The sequence below is a fragment of the Primulina tabacum genome, chromosome 5 (assembly GCF_025594145.1).
Source record: "Primulina tabacum isolate GXHZ01 chromosome 5, ASM2559414v2, whole genome shotgun sequence".
NCBI classification, from domain to species: domain Eukaryota; kingdom Viridiplantae; phylum Streptophyta; class Magnoliopsida; order Lamiales; family Gesneriaceae; genus Primulina; species Primulina tabacum.
The window spans coordinates 11730427-11753797 of NC_134554.1; the positions used below are offsets into that span (position 1 = coordinate 11730427).

General features: G+C 33.5%; 4 protein-coding genes across 7 annotated transcripts; 1 reads left to right on the top strand and 3 right to left on the bottom strand.

Annotated features, from left to right (window-relative positions):
* Window positions 1–358: 358 nt before the first annotated feature.
* On the bottom strand, window positions 359–4753 carry LOC142546574 (putative prolyl 4-hydroxylase 10). Its single transcript, XM_075654359.1, has 8 exons — window positions 4350–4753; window positions 4165–4249; window positions 3570–3667; window positions 2413–2510; window positions 1804–1933; window positions 1541–1728; window positions 1275–1364; window positions 359–571 (listed from the first exon to the last, which is right to left on the bottom strand). The coding sequence occupies exons 1-7, from the start codon at window positions 4550–4552 to the stop codon at window positions 1291–1293; spliced, it is 876 nt and encodes a 291-aa protein (XP_075510474.1). The 5' UTR covers window positions 4553–4753; the 3' UTR covers window positions 359–571; window positions 1275–1290.
* An 893-nt stretch (window positions 4754–5646) lies between these two features.
* On the top strand, window positions 5647–10954 carry LOC142546575 (protein MID1-COMPLEMENTING ACTIVITY 1-like). Of its 4 annotated transcripts, XR_012820482.1 has the most exons (8): window positions 5647–5714; window positions 5788–5841; window positions 6086–6676; window positions 8020–8408; window positions 8534–8637; window positions 9704–9775; window positions 10151–10629; window positions 10705–10954. XR_012820482.1 is itself a non-coding variant. In XM_075654360.1 (7 exons), exons 1-7 carry the CDS (start codon window positions 6269–6271, stop codon window positions 10755–10757), a joined length of 1251 nt encoding a protein of 416 aa, XP_075510475.1. In that variant the 5' UTR covers window positions 5656–6268; the 3' UTR covers window positions 10758–10954. The 4 variants fall into 4 exon arrangements, 1 of the variants encoding a protein (XP_075510475.1); XM_075654360.1 differs by having other exon boundaries at window positions 5656–6676; window positions 10151–10280; window positions 10535–10629; XR_012820481.1 differs by having other exon boundaries at window positions 5660–5841.
* An 837-nt stretch (window positions 10955–11791) lies between these two features.
* LOC142546576 (uncharacterized) lies at window positions 11792–15169 on the bottom strand. The gene is made up of 3 exons (XM_075654361.1): window positions 15010–15169; window positions 13889–14002; window positions 11792–12109 (listed from the first exon to the last, which is right to left on the bottom strand). Exons 1-3 carry the CDS (start codon window positions 15022–15024, stop codon window positions 11987–11989), a joined length of 252 nt encoding a protein of 83 aa, XP_075510476.1. The 5' UTR covers window positions 15025–15169; the 3' UTR covers window positions 11792–11986.
* Window positions 15170–15660: 491 nt separating this feature from the next.
* Window positions 15661–21208, bottom strand: LOC142546578 (MLO-like protein 4). Its single transcript, XM_075654362.1, has 15 exons — window positions 20925–21208; window positions 20722–20779; window positions 20272–20504; window positions 19568–19684; window positions 19399–19477; window positions 19187–19293; window positions 18931–19005; window positions 18640–18725; window positions 17859–17908; window positions 17123–17163; window positions 16836–17006; window positions 16693–16728; window positions 16444–16511; window positions 16280–16340; window positions 15661–16126 (listed from the first exon to the last, which is right to left on the bottom strand). Exons 1-15 carry the CDS (start codon window positions 21033–21035, stop codon window positions 15863–15865), a joined length of 1557 nt encoding a protein of 518 aa, XP_075510477.1. The 5' UTR covers window positions 21036–21208; the 3' UTR covers window positions 15661–15862.
* Between the last annotated feature and the right edge of the window lie 2163 nt (window positions 21209–23371).

Below are 23371 nucleotides of genomic sequence, written 5' to 3' on the forward strand. Positions count from 1 at the left end.
GATAGCCAATGAATCTATCATTGGAGTGTTATATGAACTCATTAATTTGGTTGAGAGAGTTGATTCAGATTTCTCATTTTAGTAAAAAGTGTATTATTAACGAGGATGCTAGATTTTAACTGTCTAGTATTATGATTGGGGATATGATTCCGAGTTTGGCTCTTTTTAACGTCTCGATAAAACACATAAATGTATATTTTACAACTTACATTTAATCATATTCCGATATATTATTAAACTACTTTTTATTCAATTCATACTTAACACATCAATATTCCAATATAATTTTTTTTACACCAACTTTTCCTTATTGTTAATGAGTTCTCCCAAAATAAAATACTCAAAAAGTTATACTGTATTAATTTTTTTCAAGAAAACTTGAACTGTATTTCAACTCCAATGAAATTCCCGCACAAAATTAGTCCTTGAATGATCGAGTGAGACGGTTAGCCATTACAAATAAATTTACAAATAAATAAGTATAAAAACAGATGTTATGATATAAGAGCTGTAAGAACCTCAGCACGTGTATCACCAACAACGATCACCAGTTTTGAATCCATCATGGTTTCTGTAACAGAAGAACAACGTAATGAATACGAGTTAATTTTAAATTAATATAACTAAATCCGCCAAGCTGCGAGAGAGGAAGTCAAGCATGACCTCAAGCAAATCCAAGGAGAACACTAGTCCAACAAAGCTTAGAACAAGAGTCTGAAAAATGCCAAAATGAAACGAAAGAAGCCAACTTGAGAGCGACTAACCAATCTAGAATTCTAGATATAAACAGATAACTAACAAAATCATATGTATTGAAAGAGAATCTGGGACGGTGCAGTGATGTTTAGTCAGTAGGGGAAGGGCGAACTCTACTTCACTGTGTACCAAAACAGGCAATTGATCTCTGGGTTATACTCTGTTTCAATGCAGTTGGAATTCTGGCAGGGCATAGTTTTGCTGTATTTATTTATTTTATCTCTTACGTGAATACCCAAAAACCCACACATAAAACAAAATTTAATAACAAAAATAACATCAATATTTATTATTGTTAGGTATTAGTGTGTAGATGAAAATATGATTATTTTGAATTCACTCCTAGGGAGTAAATTACTCAAAATTTAGAAGCATAAAAGAATTAGTAAAAGCATCACATGACATTAGAACTTCACGCTATTTTGCAAGGGAGCAGATATGCACATCGCATTAAGATGTCAAAAAATATAACCAAGTGTGATTATACATGAAATCCTCATCTGGGCAACTGGGTTCACCTTAATACACGAGAAATTACACTTTGTACTCGTGCACTCGCATCCATTTCGTAGACGACCATTTGTTTCCTTTAATGACAGGACAGCCACCTGTAGAATGCAGTAAGTGTTTTGTTTTGACGAGCCGTAGCACAGAAAATAGATGTCACAACTAGAAGTAACAGCGATATTTATGTGATGATAATACAACTGCCGGGAGTATATCAGCAAGGGTCACAGAAGAAATAATTCGTGAGAGAATAAAACCAGTCAGAACATCAACTAACCATGCAAACTTGATGGGTCTAAAGTTCCGTCGGGAGTCATGCTCCAGAAAAGAAGTGCATCACCCCTTCTTGGTTTAACAGAGAGTCCTCCCTTTGCACATTCAGAGAGCTCATTCCACCAAGGCACGGAACTAACATTTCCTTTCGCAGCCGGAAATACTGTTTCACCTCCTTCTTCTACATCTGATCTGTAATTCATATCAGACGATGAACGGACGGATCCACGCACACGACAATTTGGAAAACTGAGAAACGTCACTTACAGGTACATGAGAACCGTAGCAATGCGCTGACCACCATTCTTAGTGTTGAACTCATCCATAAAATAGTCATAATGTGGCTCATACTTTTGCCCTACTTCGTAATGAAGGATTTGAAGGCCCTCGCCATGCTCTGGTTGTGATAATAATAATTTAAAGAGATTCAATGAGCCAAAAAAAGGGAAAAAATCAAATTAAACTAGTCAAAAATAGCATTGCTCGGGGTATACTCAAACTGAATTTGAAACTTATGAAATTATGAGAATGAGGAAGGTGGATGAGTTCCTAGGGATGAAGATTCATTGTTCTGGGAAGTGGACAAACAATAGAATTTTAGTTCTTAAAGACACTACGAAGGATAAAAGTAAAACTGTAACTTACAACCGATGCGGGTAAAGATCATTTATTAAGGGAATGGAGCAATACTTTGCAAACGTTAGATTAATTTTGGCAGCTACAGATTAAAATTGCAATGTAGAAACTGATGCAACACAGTTTTAAAAGGATCAATTTTAATCAAGTCCACCAGTCCTCTTCCCAATGCAAAGTTTTAGTAAATAATATTTCTCTAAGACATCAAAGTCGATAGCAATGAGTCACCAAACTGCATACCTACAGGTATGAAGGAGAAATCTGCAATTCTTTTCTCAATGTCCCTAACAATTTTATCTCTTCCTCTAGTAAGAAATGTTCCAGAACTAGTACGCACTCTGCAAGAAGAATCATAAAATCAAAGGAAACATTATAATAGAGAGTAGAACATGCTTAACTAGACTGCTCAATTTAAGCATCCAGTCAATATAAAAAATATAACAGTAAAAAAGCAGATCTCAATTATTGAATACATAACGAATTCAACAAAGATGCTGTAGTAAAAACTAAGGAGTGAGTACTCTGACTATAGATATGACATGCAAGAATGCGATAATATTCTCCAAAATAGTTTATCATATTCACACCCGAAAGTGAAACTTAAAATGTGGGATAAAAACAGGAGGAGAGCCCAACAACTATAAATTGGATAGAGGAACTTAGAAAACAGGAATAAGACCTTCCAAGGACACTGTTAACAGAACACATTTGTAAATTTAGAAGATGCTGTGCATAGGATGTCAGTTGTGGAGCTGTGTGTAATAAGGCAAAACCATTACGAAAGAGCTAGGTCCACCTAAAAAGGACTCTTGGTGGTGGAGGCCCAAAAGGTCATTAAGCTGGAGAGAGACCAACGAAAATGCCATTATAGAAAGCCTTATGACAATGGTATTAAGTCTAAGAAGGAAGTGAAGAAAACAGTTAGAGAAGCCCTCGTTGAAATGCCCGAGAATAAGAAAACAGAACAAATGAAGACATAAATGATATCTAAAAGTTGGTTAGGTTAGGATGTGATGATGATGAAGGCATTCAAATATTATTAAAAACAGGGACACCGAAGTGTTAATTATGATTGTATTCAAGATGCTAATGTAAAGATGGAAGAGTGGTTACAGAACAATGTTTTGAATTGAAAACTAATACACAAAGGGGATGAAAAAAAAGATAAAGATATTGGGAGATTGAGATGATTTGTGCACACTTAACACTGTAAAATCGGGAGGAAATACAAAATAGTACACTCAAAGAAATTGAGAGAGGAATCGGGTCAGCACAATCGACAAAAACATATACATGCAATTGACCCCAACCATAGGTCTAAAGCTTGCACAGTGGAATTCATAACACTTTCGAGATGACTTTAAACTCATTACCAGGGAAAGAAGGACTTCATATACCTGCTATCTTTACTTTTTCCAGTCTCACTATCGACAACAGAGGACTTTAGCATGTGGGGCTCGGCGATGCTGATTAGATAATCACATTCCTCTTTCGACTGCCAAAAGGACAATGGTGAAAGTAAATGACCCTTGAGTTTACAGAGGAATTTGGCACACAGAAAATGTTAATGAATGAAAAAAACACACAAACAAGATTCATCTCGCTGCCTGCACAGAAAACGGAAAGGCGGAAGAAGAAGATAAAAGTGTGGGCATGAATCATCAACATCATTGATAATTCGAACTCTTACTAGTCATCAAATAAAATTCCCCCAAACACCAAATCAAACTAAATGGATTATAAAGTTTAAAAAAAAGTGCGATTTACCTCACCATAACCAGTTCTATTTTATCCTGATCAATTATACTCAAACTTATTTCCCCACCTTCATCTAGCAAAATCAATGTTCTATTGCATGGTATTGGGGACTCAAATAGATACCCTCTATTACATGCGAATAATTCAGATCTGCAATGTAATTCTGAAATTGAATCGGCTAAACTCAGCATAATACAGCCCAGAAAATCGATACTACACAGATAACATACATACCAAAAAGTTATGGTAAACAAAGGCTCTGGGCTCCCAAGAAATAACTTCAACCCACTGATCTTTGTTATCCTCATCTTCATCATCTCTGCGATATTCAAATTAACCCCACAAGCGCACACGTAAATTCGAAAAACCAACATTTAAGCAAAATGCGAAATTGAACAGGTAATAGATTCAGTTCGTACGAGTGACGAGAATTGTGAGCTATGGAGCTGAGATCATGCGCTTTCGGAGAGCCCTTCGTACTGCCGGGAATCGAGAGAATTCCAAGAGATAACAGAATTACAATAAGCAATGACAACATTATCAAGAACGAGAGCACCAGAGTTGAAGACGACCCCGTTTTACGCGGCGCCCGAGAGTGCTGCTGCCGCCCTTTCACCGCCATGAATTGTGAAATCAAACGCCTGAAAATCGAGGATCTGAGTAGGAATTTGGATTCCGAGAGACGTATGAGTGGCAGAATCGATATATAGAGAATCTATAACATTGGTTAAGGTCAACTGTAAATAGATCAGATCTCGGCAGGAATTTTGTGCAAGCTTGTCTCTGCACAGACTAGAGGGGTAAACTACTACCGACGGATACATGTGTTATTATTATGATTTAATAACATAAATAACTATTAAATCATTGTCAATTTATGTTATAAAAATTAAGCTGGAATGCATTTACCAAAAAACAGAATGTAAATAACATTTCTTATATAAAATTTATCTCATCCATATGATATCCTTTGAACACAATTTTCTATTTTTAAAAAATGGATGAAAATTTTGGCCAATAATAATAGCGATAATAATAAACTCCTAAGAAATCTCTAATTAAATATTTCCTCTCTGATCGTTATACAAGTTATCTTTAATAAGGTTTGAAAAACAAACTTTAAGATTTCCTTTTATAAAAAATATTTTCAACTAAATTCATATGTCGTGCTCTTAAATTTTCCTTTTTACGTGTTGTTATCTTGTGTTTATCGTACATGCATAAAGTGATACTATTATTTATTTTATAAAATAAAAAAATTCACTGCAAATTAGATATTTAATATAATTTCATTATCCAAATAATAATTTAAAATTAGTAAAAAAATTTATAAATCGACTCGATCTATTAACGATAATGATCATGATTCATATATTTAATATTTATTATTATACTATTTTACACATATATCGTATATGTATCTTTAGCTGTATAACACCAATTTTAATTTTACCTTAATATTTCATATAAATAAAGATTTTATTTAGTATAATTATTAATACTTTTAATACATCTCATAAATCTTTATATATGTTTATCTAAAAAATTCCTATATATTTGATAAATTATTATTATTATTATTAGTATCATCGAATGTATTTAATCATTTATTAAATATAAAAATTTTTATTTAAAACAATTATTTAAAAAAGAAACATATATCATCAGAACAAAAAGGAATCGAAATTTGTTGCGCCAATGCAAGCGCATACACCGCTGATTCAAGAGCGTGAGAAAATACTCTGCTTACCAAAACCGAGTCCCGACAAGAGACACCGAAGCACGTGAGACACACTCAATACACCACTATATATATATATATGTATATATATACTTGTATTTATGTGTGTGATGCAGGTATTATAATCCAGAAGACGGAAGCTGTTCGGTGTATTTGGCCATTTGCTTTCTGTAATACCCCTTTCTTTTGTGTTTTTTCCTTCTTAAATGCGTCAATTCACAATTATTCAAACGGAGATTCCAGAGATTTAGCCCGTTTTCCAAGAATAATTTTACACTCACGGTGCTAAATCTAAATGTAACCCGTAAAAAAGTTTTAATTTTCTTGGCTTTTAGTATAAATGAGCAGAGAATTTTTATGTCTGTTCCTTCTCATGGGTGTGAGTAAAGTTTCGGTGACTTATCAGTGAATTAGTTGATTCCAGTCAGCTGTTCCTTCGTCTGTGGGAGTTGTTGCATAGGAAGAAATTCGGGCTACTTCAGAATTTATTGGAAAAATGCGGTTTTTATTGATGAAATGCTGATCTGGTACATTTCTAGGGGGGTTTTGCTAAGATAAGTAGAACTTGAGTGATAGATTAGCGGAGGAAGTATAAAAATGTCGTCTTGGGAACATTTTGGGGAGATAGCAAATATAGCCCAATTGGTTGGAATAGATGCGGTGAGGCTAATAGGAATGATAGTGAAGGCTGCGAACACGGCTCGAATGCACAAGAAAAACTGCCGGCAGTTCGCGCAGCATTTGAAACTTATTGGGAATTTGTTGGAATCACTAAAGATTTCGGAGATGAAAAAGTATCCTGAGACTCGGGAGCCATTGGAGCATCTCGAGGATGCACTGAGGAGGTCATACATTTTAGTGAACAGTTGCCAAGATCGAAGCTATTTCTATCTGCTGGCTATGGGATGGAACATTGTTTATCAGTTCAGGAAGGCTCAGACCGAAATTGATCTTTATCTGAAGCTCATACCTCTCATTACCCTTGTTGATAATGCTCGTGTTCGGGTATTGGTTTTCTTTATTCCTTTGATTAATTTGTGATTTGTTACATGTTGGTCTTTGCATTTGACATCTTTGTTTTCCGACTTTCACACTTTTTTTGCATATGCTTTCGGGTTGTTCTGGAAATATTGGGTTTATCTTGTATGAAGTTTATAAGTGCAGATCCGCTTATGAAAAAACAACCCAAAAATTCCAAGTTCACGGTATAAATTATAATATTGTGAACTGTCGCTGATGTTTTGGTTGGTTGGTTGTTGGACCATCATTCCTGGTTGTTAATGTGTCATATTCCCAATTTGTCGTGATTATTGACATTTTACCAAACTTTTCTAGTGCACTCTGTAATTGTTCCCGTAGTTAAGTCTGTAGATTGAGTCCTATGGCCATTTTTGATCTCTTACGTAATTGATCCAATGGTGAGTGATACATTCGGATGGTGCTCTAGGAACCTGTAGAACTTCCCTTGTGTTATTATGAAACCTTGCCAGGACAGTTAGCTCGGAATCAAATTTCAATATAGTCTCTGGTAAAATTACCTTGCAGCTATGACCTCCTTTGCGTAGGCTTCAGTGAGTACCCACCCTCGATCACCCTTTTTCTGATAGAAATCACACGAAGATGCGCAAAGGACTTTATTGTGGTTACCTTTTTTTTTTTTTTATCTATGTTCTCCTCGTTGAGCAACAAGTATTGGAGCATAATATTAAACAAGCAATCATGCATGCACTTCTTTTGAGCTTAAAAAACAAGAAAAAAGAAAATAAATCTTTTAAAATAATTAATTTGTCAATATTTATGGATCATCTTTAGAGAGAGAAATGTATAAATAATTTATGAGAGATTTCTAAAATCGCCCTTCACATAATTTTTTAGAAGTTAAGTGTGATTATAGTTTTTGGAGTACATATGTAGAGATCCAATGAAGTTGTACAGAATACAGAGAAATACAAAATATTGTTAAAAGAGGGTGTTGGATTGGGACCACCCAAATTGCTTCTTTGTTTCATGGAAAGCTGTATGTCACTAGTTGATACATGTCTAGATGTCATGAAGTCTAAATCTTAAAATTTTTCTATTATTTTCTTTTTATTTGGAACAGTAGAACTGTGTAGAACATAATACAAACAATTTTAATTGTGCGATAAATCGATGTGATATGATTATATATCATTTTAAAACCCTATCTTCAAATTTTGATATCGCTCATCCCCTATATTTTCGAGTTAATATTTCAACTTGGCAATGTTAGTTGAGACCTCTTATGTACTGTAAAATTTTTGTTCCTCTCAAGTTCACAGTCGTTTTGTAGCATGATGTGTATATTTTTTCTTATATTATGATGAAAGGAACGAATGGAAATGATTGAAAAGGATCAGCATGAATATACGCTGGACGATGAAGACAGGAAGGTGCAAGATGTGATAATGAAACGTGAGCCATCACAGCACGACACTACGATGTTGAAGAAAAGTCTTTCGTGTTCTTATCCAAATATGCCTTTTAACGAAGCCATACGAAAGGAGAATGAGAAACTTCAATTAGAATTGCAACATTCACAAGCTACTTTGGACGTTGGTCAGTGTGAAGTGATTCAGCATCTGCTTGATGTTACAGAAGCTGTTGCAGTAATGCCTGTGAAAGAATCCAAGGTCGAACACGTTTATTTAGGTGATAATAGTGATAAAGGGAAATATGATAAAAGCGACTCAAAGAGTGAAAAACAGGCTGCTTCAAGGTCGGTTTTAATTCATTTATGACATAACGTGAATGAATTCAAAATATTTTTATTCACATTACGTTAAATATTGGTCTGAGAATTATTTGCAGAATGCTCTTACTAACATGTATTATGCGGTACAGGAACACGTCTTCAGTTTCCTCTACACGTGATTTGTTGTCATTTAAAGGCTCCCACAATGAGTGGCATTCGGATTTGCTCGGCTGTTGTTCAGAACCTCTTCTGTGTACGTTTCTTGCATGTTATTCCAGATGTATTAGCAAGTTCTTCTATTCATTCTAATTAGAAAATGTTTCTCCATTCCTTGTGGATATAACTATTTTGAAACTCAAGAAGGAAACAAATCAAAGACAAATAATCTGTATGTGAATGGCTTAGTTAATCCTTATGCATTTGGTTTGAATGTTGTGATTGTTATTTGATTGGTAAAATGCTATGAGATAACTGATGAACTGTTTGATAATTACGATTAGTTTTGTGTAAAATTTGAGATATCGTGTCAAAGGTCGAATGTATAGTTTTTTCTTTCTAAAACATATATCATTTTTTTCTTTAGTTTTCTCTCTTCTTTCACCTTGTAGGCAATTTCGGTTTTTCTGCACGTCAAATAGTTCCTCCAAACTCCATGAAATCGACCATCAACTCCACAACTTTATAAATTGATGATCCCTTTTAATCTTTATCAGAGTATTTTTTCCAACACATTATTAACAAAACGATATCTACATCCGAAGCTGGAAAAGATTGTCACCGGACGCACCATTGCCACCGCTACCTCCCGCCTTGATGCACTACCGAACACCTCTAGGCCCGGCAACTGTGCTGTGATCTATCCTGCACCACCACAACCAACTATGCTCCCTTCACCAACTCATATCACTCCTTTAACTACACCCCAATCGATCTTTTTTAGTTTGCTTTTCTCTATCCCATATTTCTCTATCTATTGTCTATTTTTGTAACAAAAAGCTTTAATGATTTTTGAACTGTGGTGCCGTTGGTGGTGATACAGAGAAGGCTCTGTCTAATATCACAGGCCGGAGTAAAACCAACCAAACATGTGACTATGAGTAGTTATCAATCCTGCCTATAATCAACGAACTAAACTCAAGCCAAAACAAAGTTTATTGTTGAATCATCAATAGCTATTTATTTTCTTGAAATTTGTTGTCTTGCATCCTGACCTGATGTTAGAGGAACTAACATATTTTGTGTGAGGGCCATGCTCTAGTATAGATATAATATCATTCAGTTGTACTCATGAATTCTAAGCAGCTTAAGATAACTTGCAGGCATAAAAACTTTATTATTCCCCTGTGGCACGATTTCCAGAATTGCTTCGGCGGCCGGTAATAGGCACATCTGTAAGTGTTTCTAAAACTTCAATTGCACGAGTCCTCCTGCACTGATGGTGGGTTGCCAGAAAAGCAGGGGGCGTGAGAGTGAGAACTGCAATTCGATAATTTTTTAGGGGGCTCAAATCATATTTTTTAGTACATATAATATTATTTAAAATTTAGCAAAGAGGCAGCCAAGAAGCATGCCTTGTCACAACCTCTTCTGTTTCAATGTATTTACCACCATGCCTCATTTATTGATAAAATCGCTGAATATATCTCATACCTTGCTTCCCATCCATTTTGGTGCTGTCTATGTTCAACGAAACAATGAACAAAAAAATTTAATTGGTAATTTTTTCACCATTGAAATTCCTAAGAAGTCATGCTTCTGGATTGCAGCTTCAGCTGAAGTCTGTAATGACTTGATGGCTTATTCGTTGATACTGTCCTGCTGCTGCTATACTTGTTGCATCAGAAGGAAGCTTCGAATAATGCTAAACATCGCGGTAACTTTTATATCAACTTGTTGGTACCCTCTTATAGTTTACAGGACACATTAACACCATTTGGTCTATTTCGTGATTAAGCTGGAATTTGTTGCAAGAGCGAGCGATTGTTATTATAGTAAAAATTGTAGCTGATGATAACAAAACAATTCAAATGTTTTAGTTTATATAGTAGCTCAAATGCCATGTTTTAATCGTTATGCTATGTATTGCAATAGAAGATACCGGGGAAGTTGTTTCTAACCATTTCTGGGCACCTGTGCTGAATGTTTTTCAGGGATGGGATGTTTGACGATTTCATTTCCCACTTGATGTGTTGCTGTTGTGCTCTGGTACAAGAATGGCGAGAAGTGGAGATTCGTGAAGTTGAAGGTACATATCTCTGGTCTACGCGCTCTCTTAAAACGATCCGATGTCAAACTTTATGCTTGTTCGTGTAACTTACAGGTACTCACACGGCGAAAACACGCCCACCACCCGTGCAATACATCGAGTATTGAATCCTTCGGATTAGGAAATTATTTTAGCATTAATCAGATTGTATGTTCACACACATACAACATGTTTGGAGACTACGATATTCTGTAGAGGAAAATGGCTTGTCACTAGTTTTTAAAGTTGCTACGTTATTTTTGCGTTATGTAAAGTGTTTCTCGAATTTATTATTTCTTCCCCATTAGTATACTTTTGGCTTCTTTGTATTTTTAGCCTGACGATGTGCCGGTGTCAATAGATCGGGGAATGGGATTTCTAATACAAATTATAAAATAAATTGATTTATTTTCATATTATAGAAAAATTATAGTGATATAGAAGGATAGAGAATTTTTTAAAATTTAATATGGTTCTTGGATACAGAAAAAACTCGCTTGACATAAGCTTTTATTATATTTACTACTAATTCGTGCAAGCTAAATTCACGTGCATTTATATTCAAAAATAAATTAATAGGCAAGCCTAAGTAGATGATCAAGGATCATAGGGAGACTTGTGCCTAGTTGAGATATACGAGCGACAAATTTAGGTTGCATTTAGATTGATGATTTAGATTGTATTTGGATCGAGGATTTGAAATTCATGTATTTTAATTATAGTTCAATTGTTAATAAAGAAATAATATATGGAATCATAAATCCGTTTATTATTTATTTACACGTTAGTTACGTAAAGTAAAATAGATTTTAAATGTTTTTATTATTAAGTGAATTTGAAATTTATTATTATTAACATGAATCATTGTATAATAAACACGTTGGTGATGAATTTGAAGTCTATAATCTTACTCAAAAAAAATTATATAAATAAATCGAATTCTGTAGAGCATATGCTCTTCTTATTGTAGATTCGTTCTAATAATTCTGTTTTCATCTGGATATTTGAACTTAATAAGTTCCATCTTAGCGTAAAATTAATTTAATTAAGCTTTTGTGTAAATGTAATATGCTGAATTAATTTTTTTGAAAAAAATCAATTGAGCTTCATATTTAATGATGTAAGAGAACATTGCAAAATAGAGACCCTGGGTTACAAGATGTAAATTTCACCAATAGTGTCTGTTTTCTCATAGAGGAAATAGAACACTTTCAAAACATAGAACCAACCGAGTAACAGTCTTCGAGAGTATATGTATACATGTATGATGAATATAGTACCCTATCCAGGCCGATTGATAATGTTAGATTCTAAAGCGAAGGTGTCGAATACACGTACATGTTTAAGAGAGTATGTTTTAGAGTGCTTTATAACTGTCAGATTTATCAAGTTTCGAAGAGCCTGAGCTTGAAGATTCTCTGATCATCTCACCTGCTCGGGACGGTGACCTTTTCAAAGAAACCGGCACCCCGGAAATTTCCTGAAAAATTGTATCAAAAAGTTTTGGAAAAATCTTTTTAGTTCCAAAGTAGTGGGAAACACAAATTGCCTACAATTCACAGAGATTGTTCTATCCGGAAAGAGAGAACCACAGATAAAGATTTTTTAGAGGCATATTTTAACACACATTACGTATAAATTTGTTTTTTTAAAAATCAACTAAGATCAGAAACTTATAGATTAATATAAGGATGACTGAAATATTATAATACTAGTGACAACCAAAAAACATTCCAAATAAAATATTGAAGAAAATCTTGCAAAATTTGATGGATAATGTGGTCGATTACAAATTCAGATATGTCTTTCCTTTGAGTGTGTATTCCCTTGTTTCTTCTTCGTTAATTATCCACTATTCCCTGTCTTTGTTAAGAGAATTGGAGAAAATAACACCTAAAAGTATCCTTTGTTAAAATAAGTAACACTAGTACTTGACATGCAGCAGCTGGCTAGTTAGTGCCCCCTTTTACTTCAATTATTAAAGGTGTTGTGCAGATTAGTTGCATTAAGTAAAGACCATATGAATCTTGTCACACCTTGAAACTAAGCACGTCTTGTGGTTATTAATAGCAATGATCTTCAATTATCAAGTATCATTAAAATCATTCCACAATAATCAGTATAATTCATAAGAGAGAATAAAATTTAATTGCCTAATAACATCCGTCGTTAAAACACATAACACTAGTACTCGACATTCCGTAGCTGGCTAATTAGTGCCCTTTTACTTCTGTTAGATGTTATTTGGTTGACATTATTTTTGAGATTATTTATAAGAAATTTTAAAATATTGATTTGAAAATTTTTGGAGACAAGGAGATAACCAAAGAAGATAAGTGTTTGAATCTATTTCATGATGTTTAATTATATGATGTAGATATTGGATAAAGAAAAGATAATATCTATCTTGGATATGAAAACACATTTTTCATTTTGAAGATTGCCAAGTATGGTCATATGTGGTCGAGAGAGGCCATAAGCTTTAATTGTTAAATTATTCTGAGAGACTATTATTTGTCGTGATAGACTTTTTGTGAATAAAAACGAAACTGACCATTCGGTGTCGCGATATTTGCTGAAACATGTTAATGAGAGTTCCACCTTATCATTCTATTTTCAAAGCTTTTCAATTGATGATGGTACATACATATTCCGAGCTTCGTGATTCATTCCTCGGGAGAAGCTGGTGACATTTTCAGGAAAGAACAATCATCGTGTTATTGAAAGAAGTTCGATCAAGGCGGAATTGAAGATGAGTGGTGCTCGTCAAGTGAAATCTATTGAATACGTTCGTCATAGAGACGTCAATAGAAAAAAAATTTATTTGAATAAGTTCTTGTATGATTGTAGCAATATTGAAGTTTATTAGATTTGTTTAATAGTTGGGTGTAACCCCGTGGATATAGGTCAGTTGGATCAGTCCACGTTAAAATTGTCCATGCTCTTGTTTTGCTTTCAGTTTTACATTATTTAATTGGATTAATTATGAAAACTAAGCAAAACAACATAAAACAGCATTAACAACTTCAATTATTAAAGGAACGCACACTAAAACATGGCAGAGGTGTCGTGCATACTAGTTGCCACGGTATTTAATTAAAGACGTTATGAATCTCGTCGCACCTTAAAACTAAGCACATGCCTTCTGATTTCTGAGCTATTAATAGCAACGGTCTTTAATTGTCAAGTATTATAAAAATCATTTCACAACAATCAGTATAATTCATAAGAATGAATAAAAATGAATTGCACACATTACCTTCATTAGATGTAACCTCAAGTCACACGGTCGAACCTGATGCCCGATACATGCCATTACAAATTTTGAGTACTGAAATAACACGTCAGCAGCAGCTTGCTTTTTCTCTTCGATCTGTGAAGGATATATTTTGGTGTGTCACAAAAGTCGAAACAGAAAGAAATTTTGAATAAAAATGCAATAAATAAGATATCATGTGATAATTTGATAGATTAGAGGTTAGTTTTCCCTCTTGAGGGCTCACTTTTTCAGATGCAGGAACGACTTTCAACTAACAAATTATACTGACAGGCCACAAAATATTATTAATATTATCACAGATAAGTAGTAATCAAACTGAATACATATGAATTATAAAGCCAGTCATATTAACTCGCTCAAAATATACATTTCAGTCTTAAAGATATTTTTGGATCTGATACAAAGGTCAAGCGACTCTTAAAACAACCATATTACTCTGTCCAATAATGCGTTCCCCCACACCTATTCCACCAAAGTTTTGAGCTCACTAGCATAAATAAACACAGCATTATATTCAGAAAAGTAACAGGACAAACCAAAATTATTATAAATCACTGCAATTCCAAACCAGATATTTTAATAGTCTGCAGTAACTGATAACAAAAAGATTCAGTTTGGCCAACAATGATTTGACAGATTTGGAATTGTTAAAAACTTGACCTCTTCACAAAGAACCAAATTAAAAAAACGCTTCAAACTTGGTTGGATTTTGGAAAGATCTGGATTTTTAATCATTTTTAGATTTCAAAAATAAATTATATTTCTTTCAATTTTAACTTCAAATAATAGTGCAAACGAGATTCTTTAAACAACATCTTGATTTTCTCAAAGAACCAAAATAGAATTTTGATTTCAAGCACATCGAATCCAATTTCAAAGCCAGCTTTTGTTTGATTGCAAAAAAAAAAGGGCTGAGATTTTTCCAAGGTAACTTATCATGCAATCAACTTTTCGAATTGTCCGCAGAACCCCTAATCACTAGTTAATTAAAGCAGAAACTATGGAAAATAATTATCCCCAATTCCAAATCGTGCCCTAAATCAAGGAAAACAAAATCCGTAACTGAACCTAGAACAAATAAATGAACGAATCTTTAGTACCTCGTAATCTTTCATCGCTGTTAAGCTAAAATTTGTTAAATTCACCAAGTTCAAAGACAGCCCCTAATTGAAATTGAGTAAGACGAAGAGATCGGTGTAGGCGACCGAAAAGAGTACATGTAATACATGTACACACTTTATTAAATTTAATTTAATTTTTTGAGGATAATTTGAATCCACTTAAGTCTAGTCTAGTCTAGACTAAATATACACGTTAAGGGATGTACCCGTCCAAAGATTTGTTTTATTTTTATTTTTTTAAATAACGTTCTTTCGTTATTTTTATATAAAATAGTTTGACAAAAACTTGTATGAAACGGATTTACGGATCGTATTTTGTGAGACCGATCTCTTATTTGGGTCATTTATTAAAAATTATTACTTTTTATACTAAGAGTATTACTTTTTACTGTGAATATCTGTAAGATTAACCTGTCTCACAAATAAAGATTCGTGAGATCGTCTCACATGACACCTATTTAAATAGTTTTCCAAAAAATGGGAAAATATTTAATTTGCAATATGCAAAGCATTATTAAATAAAATTAAAAAAATAGCTAAGTTTTATTAATGAGCAGCAGAGGCAAACCTTGAACAAATGAGGCACGTACTTTGGTATAGTATTTTATTTTATTTTTGAAACAATGGAAATATAAACGTCACCAAGGAAACTATTCTTTAAATACAAAATCACTGATTGTATTTACGTATGTTTGATATTATGTGAAAGCTTTGCTTAGTTCCTACAGATTATACAAAATGCTATTTGTATATAATCGTATCGGAATATTCAAAAAAAAAAAAAAAAACGAGAGAATATTCAAAGATCAGAATCATAACTTAGTTTTCTTGATCAATATCTTTCAACAGCAGTTTCATCGAGTGGAGTGGCCATAAACAGTTCTTCGAGTGTTGGAAGGCTCTGAGATATTTCTGCTGGTTGGCCACAATATGGCTCCTTATATCCTTCTTCGATTGATACCACCGATGCTATGGACGTTGTCGCGGTCAACAGTTTGAAAGGTTGTTCTTGTTTGGCCCTCACTTTTCTTCTCCATCCATGAAGTGATCGTCTCACGTTTTCGGATACTATGGTTTTCTTATATTTGGAACCCATCTGCAACAATTGGTAACAGCAAAGAAGACACATATATATCAGTCATTTTCTTGATCGTGGAAGTCAGAATCTCAACAAAGAAAGCTGTGTCATATAAGAAACGAACATAAAAAGATGAATGAAAAATGAGAGGGAATCTCTTATTTCATTTACCTGAGTAACTATAACATAGAGAGGGAATGTGATAAAGCTACACCAGAACTGGGAGACAACTCTGCAGACAAATCAACCAAATCTACTAGCTGGAGCATCACTGATATAAATAGAAGGTTGTAAAAAAGATACTAAGTTAGTCTTGCGTAGGGAAAATGGTGTACCCAAATGTCAAGCGAATTATAAGGAAACTACGATCTCCGGTGAAACACGAAGCTCCTCTAATTTCCCACTGGAAAAATGAAGAAAACAGATGTAAAGAACGTAAATAATAAAGAACAAGGGAGCTGAAGTTGCTAGCTGTTGCATGTTAAGATAAACAACTCCACTAGTTAGGTATAGACCAAAATTTTTATTTGGGATCAAATAAAATTTTCCAAGGAAAGTGAAAATGGGACATCAAGAAATGTTACCAGTGACCATGTATACATCGCCATCTCGAATGCATTCTGCAATTTCAGTAAGATGTAAAGAAATAAATGGTTTCGTCCAACTTTTTTCGTCTTATTGAATAAATAATTTCATCTGAATCCGAAAAGGCTTTTCAGGTTGTAACCTGGAAGGATACAAATTGTATCAACCGAAGCAAAAGCCGAGGGTTCCCAAACCAGAACAGTTCATCCCTCAGGTTGAACTGATCAAATCCTGTCCGTTGACTCGAATCCATGATTTCAACAGCCAGCTTTACAACTATGTGATGGAGCTTCATCCCGATCCCGAGGATCAACTAAGCCAAGATAAAATTTGGGAGAGTTAATAAAGGAACAAATAAATTTTAGCACTCAACACGAAAACATGAATATCATTAACTTTTCAAAGACAAAGAAGGTTAAAAAGACTTACAATTGCAGGTAAGAACGAAATCCAGAAGTAGATATTTGTTCCTAAGGCAAGGAAACACAACACCTTAGAGATTGCATAACAAAGTTTGGTGTGTTTGTACTGAAAAACATATACCAAGCCGTGATATCTATTCCAAATGTATATATATGGAAAGAATATGATGGCGTGTTATGCTCGCCCCACATCAGATTGCGGGTGAGCTGTGAAAATTAATTGGACCTTTTTAAGTAGCGTTGGTTGATTATTTTCAAATCAGTTACTATATATTGGAGCATATTGAATAGAACGACAAATTAGTTGCTGGTAGAACCTACTATATAAAATCTTACTAGCATGGGCGTGTCCTGTAGATCCAGGGCCTAGTGATTGATGCTGTTGCAGGAATGAGTCTACTATCCGTAGTGAAAATTTAATGTCCCAACACTTTGGTAAAAAAAATTTAACGCACACATCTAAAGCTTATAGATGGAACAAGTAGGAGGGGGATAACACTTCCCTCAACTTAAATTAACAGCAATTTTACAGTAATTTGTCTAAGCGTGAGTTCTCCCTTGATTTTTTAATAACTTTAGCAAACAGCCAAATTCGTAGTGACAAGATGCAAACATCAATATCGCCAAAATTTATTCTCAAGCCATTTATCAGGGTGGTTTCAGTATTTCCATCAGCACGAAAGAGCCAAAAATATGTTTAATTGTAGAACTTTCAAAGGTAAAAAATGGAAACATGAATTTACCATGAAAGCCTAGGACAATACATGAAATGGCAAATATCCAAAGAGGGACACTGCAAAAGAAGTGAAGATCAGTCGAACACTTTTCATTTAGTATCAATAATAGATGCACAGACAAAGATCACATTTTCAATTTATTTGAAGGTATTAATTATTTCCGTATTGCTATATGTCCCACATTGTCGCCACAATTTTTTGTGGAGTGTCTAATTTCCTTGAGAGTTTCTCCCACCTATAATCCTTATCTTTTGGGTTTGGACCTAACATCGACGTTTTCGTCGAGAATCGATGCAAGCACAAGTGGTGACTCGGGAAAGGGCTATGGTGCCTCAGTTTCAATAATGTTGCACTTATTCATACTATAGGCTAGATTAAGATACATGAATTCAAGTGAAAAAAGTGACATGGGGGGGGCACCATAGGCATCAATTTCTCGAGGGGTGAGTAATGATATGTGTCCCATATTGGCTTCACAAACAATTATGGAGTGACTAGTAAGCTTGAACGATCTTCCAATTAGCAGTTTAGTCTTTTGGTTTCTCGAACTTATGACATAATAGGAAGGAAACACAACAAGAGAGAACAAAACCCAGCAGATAAAAGAAGACAGGGAATTTCATATGCAAATCACCAACATAATGAAAGATGAACTTTTTAAACCAGGATTGATAAAGTTACAGTAACAGAAACCAAATGAGAGCCCTTCACACTAAGCTTTTCACTGTTGCTTGATACCATAGTTTCAAAAATACGAAGTTTGAAGACCCAAATAGTGATTTGATACCTAATGCCAACAATATCTCGAAATTCTTCCTCCATACTTCGCAGCATGTAATTATGAAAATCATATGTTGCAGGTAGCTGATGTCTCTGCAGTGGGTTGAAAGACAGATTATAGTTAGGCTCTTGATTGTGTTAATATATGCTGCTCTAAGTTATGATGAATTTAAGTTAATTTTTTAACATGATTTAATTTGTAGTGAAACAAGAAATTAATGTCAGAAACTCTGAAACTTTTGAGAAATTTTGGGCCATATAATTCAAGTTAATTAAGAGAAAAGGAAAAAAAACTTACAGAGATAAAGCCTAATCGCAAGGCCGTGTAGTCAGCTTGATTAATAGAACTCCAAAATTGGCGGCAAAAACAAAGCTGAAAACAGAAAAAAGCTTTAAGAATTCATAAGTTTAATTTCCTTATCAAAGGCAGAATATATTGCTGAAAAGAATGAAACTAAAATATGTTTTTAAAGCATCAGAAATGTGAACAGAAAACTGAAATTTTACTGCAGCAAAATGGCTGGATAACCGTGAAAGATTCTACATGCGCATACCAGCCAAACCAGAACTCTGTGCTGACTCCATCTGTGGGAAGTCCGATGAAATATGAAACTTGAGGGACGCATCATTTGCGCACCATTCACGGGAACATCTTGAGAATCTATATCAAATTTTGCACAGAAAAATAATCCAGCTGATAATCAGCTTCATCTGTCCCATGGATGAAAATAATTGGGAAATATTATAGGAAAATTCTATCAATCACCAATAGAAGTGTTTGTAGTCAGCAAGGTTCGAAAAGCCATGGTTTTGGCATGATTCTCCCATGGCCTCCAGCTATAAATCTGCATTTGTGGGCTGAATTTTAAGCACAATGGGTGAGGTAATTGCACCCTGATGCCAAAATTACATTACTTTGCAGGTGATATATTGACCTTGATCATGGCTAGTGCAATGGCTAAAAAACTATACGAGACGTGTGTAACACCTAGAACAATTAAAAACCGATGAAGCTGCTCAAGGCTCTCGTATGAGGCAAATGGCTGACGATCCTGGAATAAACATAGCAGAATGAAAAGCTTCATTGAAGCTACAGACAATCACAATTTAACAAGAATGAATTTTCAAATTTACAATAAAGCTGCTATACATAAATGTTATGTTAAGCTTTATAGTGATTCTGTATGGTAGGCATTTCATAAGCCATTCTGATGCCACGGTAGACGCTATCGAGAAACTCCATCTCCAGACTTTCGTTTTTGTTTTTGAATTTTTGAATCTTTTAGACAAGTAAAAGTTGCAGCATCATTGATAAGTTTTGTTTTGTTCGCAGATGAACTCAGTTTGCAACCGATCAATTTGATTTGCTTTTCCAACAATTTATCACTCCTAATCCTAGAGTTTAAAAATTAAACCGACGTGACACTTCTAGACTGTGACAAATAAGTGTTCATCTACACTCATTTTTTAATCCATATATACTTCATTTAATCTGGCTTAGTTTATAGCTTAGCCACTTACTTGGAGCTAAAACAGTTCTAAAGAAAAGTTTTTGGTCCCACATTCGCATCAAAAGCGTGATACAAACCAGAATACACCAATTAAAGTAACACTAATACAGTATTCTGAATAACAGTACCTTAGGACAAAAATCTTCATGGGAATCATCCAATAAGTGACGTGAAATCGAGGAATTCCAGCGAGTAGACGATAAAACAAGAGCATGGTTTACAAAAGCACGACGCTGTACATGATTATGAAGTGAACATGGATAAAACCGGTTGCTCAATGCTGAAGACTTCACACAAATTTTGGACACAAAAATGATCCAATGGCCCATCAACAATGACAGAAGACCAAATACCATTAGCTCTGATCACACAAAAAAAGAAAAAAATATAACATATGTATCAAATATCCAGAAGAATAAACTCTTAAGATGTTCAAATTATTCAACTATCGTTTTCAATATATATATATATATACAACTATCAAAGTTCCCACAGATTATATAGGTGCAAAACATTTGAAAACTTGAAACATAATTTTTTGAACAATATAAGTTTAATTTGGTCTACGTCTTACTTACCTTCCTTGATCTTGTTAAGAGCAGCAAGAAGATGCTTCCTTTTAGTCCTATCCAACCACTTCCGCACGAAATATAAGAAGAAAAAATCTTTCAAATTGAAGAATCCAAAAGGGTCTCTTAAGAATATGTCTAAAGTATATATAAACAGATATATTTGTGTAAAAAAGCGAAAAAAGAATGAAACCAACAAAAAATGATTAAACCTTTCCAAATTTCTTCAATCCGCCATGAATCAAATACCCAATGCCAACCAAAAGACTAGTAACAGTGGCAACAGCCCATGAAGGCGTTTCAGCGAAGGATCGACCTTCCATTTTTCCAATAAAAACGAAATCTTTTGCAATAAATGAAAATAGAATTGCATTTGTATACAAATGAATTTAGAATAATATTACTTCCAAGAACTGACAGATTTGAACAGATCAGTATGGATCATCGATTAATTTGTAAGATTTTTGGTTCGGCAGATCTGAGACCATCGCGTGTGTGACATTAAAATTGGTCTGCATGGGATGCCATGGTGTTGCCGAGCATAAAGGTCCCATTTTCATTAAAGCCAACTGACCAATAGGAAAAAAATATTATACGTAAATATAAAATTTAAGTAGAAAACAAAATAAGAAATGCCAGCAAATTAATTTTTTATATGAAAATATAGACTGTTACTAAAAAATTTATAATTGTATGTTTTAAATAACATAAGAACTCAAAATATGGAGTCAAGAAATAAGTTTGAGCGACTGAAAAATTTAAACATAATTAATGAAAAATAAGTTTAAGCAATTAAATTCCATCGTAAACATATTATTGAAAATTAATTGTATCTAATATTAGTAGTAATAGTTAATTTAGTTTCTCAAAGAGATGTGATCCTTTTATTCAATTTACCATCTTTTGATTAAAAAAAAAATTGTTTGAATTAAATTAATTGAATTAAAAATGAATCGGATGAAGTTATTTTGTAGATTTATAATGATTTGACTCTATAATTTTGAAGTTTTAGGCTTTGTGGGAAATGGTTGCAAATCTAAGTTTGAAACCTAAAAAATAAATAAAATATGTTTTTAGTTTAAATCTTTGTAACCTTCAAATCATCCTCATCAATTTCTCAATTAAAAAGTCTCAAGAATGTTCTTAATGTTTCGATGGTTGCGTTTTGTTTCTTGTAATTGTTATTAGTTTCTAATTTTTTAAATATTTCATTGGGCTAATTTAAGAATTTTCAGAATATATCTTTAATTTACATAAGAAATAAATACTATGATTACTTATATAATTTTGTTAGTAAATGTGAAAACACTATATTTATTTTTTTAAATTTTCTTATTAATTAATTATTTCCGGAAAAAAAATTGTTAGAATCAGAAAATGTTTTTCAAATGAGAATATGGTCGGACTTGGCTAGTGATGATATACATCGAATATTAAACAATGTTTTAACCCAACGATTAGATGAAAAAAAAAAAAGACTGACAAAGATATAAAGATGAAAATACATTGATTTATACAACTATTTATATAAATACACTTTGATTAGGACTTATCTTTGTCTAAATCAAAACTCTTAGCATCACCACAATAACAATACAAATATCTAACTGTCTACAGACCCTTAATTAAAAAAATACAAAACTTCAACGCTTCTAAAAAGTAGCTTGAGCGGCTAGAGTTAGAAAGATAGTACGGATTTATCCTTGATGATATGATATAAGAATGAATGTGTGCTAAAATGAGCGACTTGAGATTGAAAGATGTAGAATGCTCGAAATCTAACAGATAGTTGATTTTTTGATAAAATCAGTTATATTGGATCTTCATTTCTTTCTTCAATCATGAATCTACCTATTTATAACGAAAATCCTTCAACAATAAAAAGATAACCAACGATCATATGTACTAGCATCTGACATAGAAGCAAACTGTTTTTTATCTTCTTTTTCTTTATAGTACGCCATGATTAATACATATTGACAATTATCAAAATATAATAACTAACGACTTCTAAAAAATTGATTAATTAATAGAAAAATTATGCATCATATCTTTGTCTTTTTAGGAGATATTCTTGCCAACTGAAGATGTCGAGTAATGTGCATTGATTGGTCAAATATAATTTATAAAATTGAGCTAATATGCAGACGAATAGACTTGATTACGTGAGCAATACCGGCTACAGTTTGAACTTGAGCGATTAGAGTCTTGAATACAATTCAAATTAACTTCATAATGTCCAGCTTGACTTCATAGTGTCCAGTTAGAAACCTATAAATACACACAAATAGCAACTAAACTCTGAAATAAATCGATATTTTTTATCATCACCAAAACTTAGAACGTTTCAAACTAACAAAATTTTACCCAATAAAAAATTCCTACCTCCATTCCTGTTTCTCTATCATAATCATAAATTAATAATTAATTAATTATAAAGGTTCCTACAAAAATATACCTTACATTAAAATTTAATGTTGCAGAACTTTGGGTGGTTGAGTGACTCATATCGTCTAAATCTTGTGTTTTTGCGTTAGAGGTCTTTAACCGTGATTGAGTGTACTGTAAATAATGGTGCACTTCTGCAACTAAATTGAATAAGAAAGAGAAAATAAAAAGAAAAGAAATAATGGACGCGTGTTAAGTGTACAATAAATAA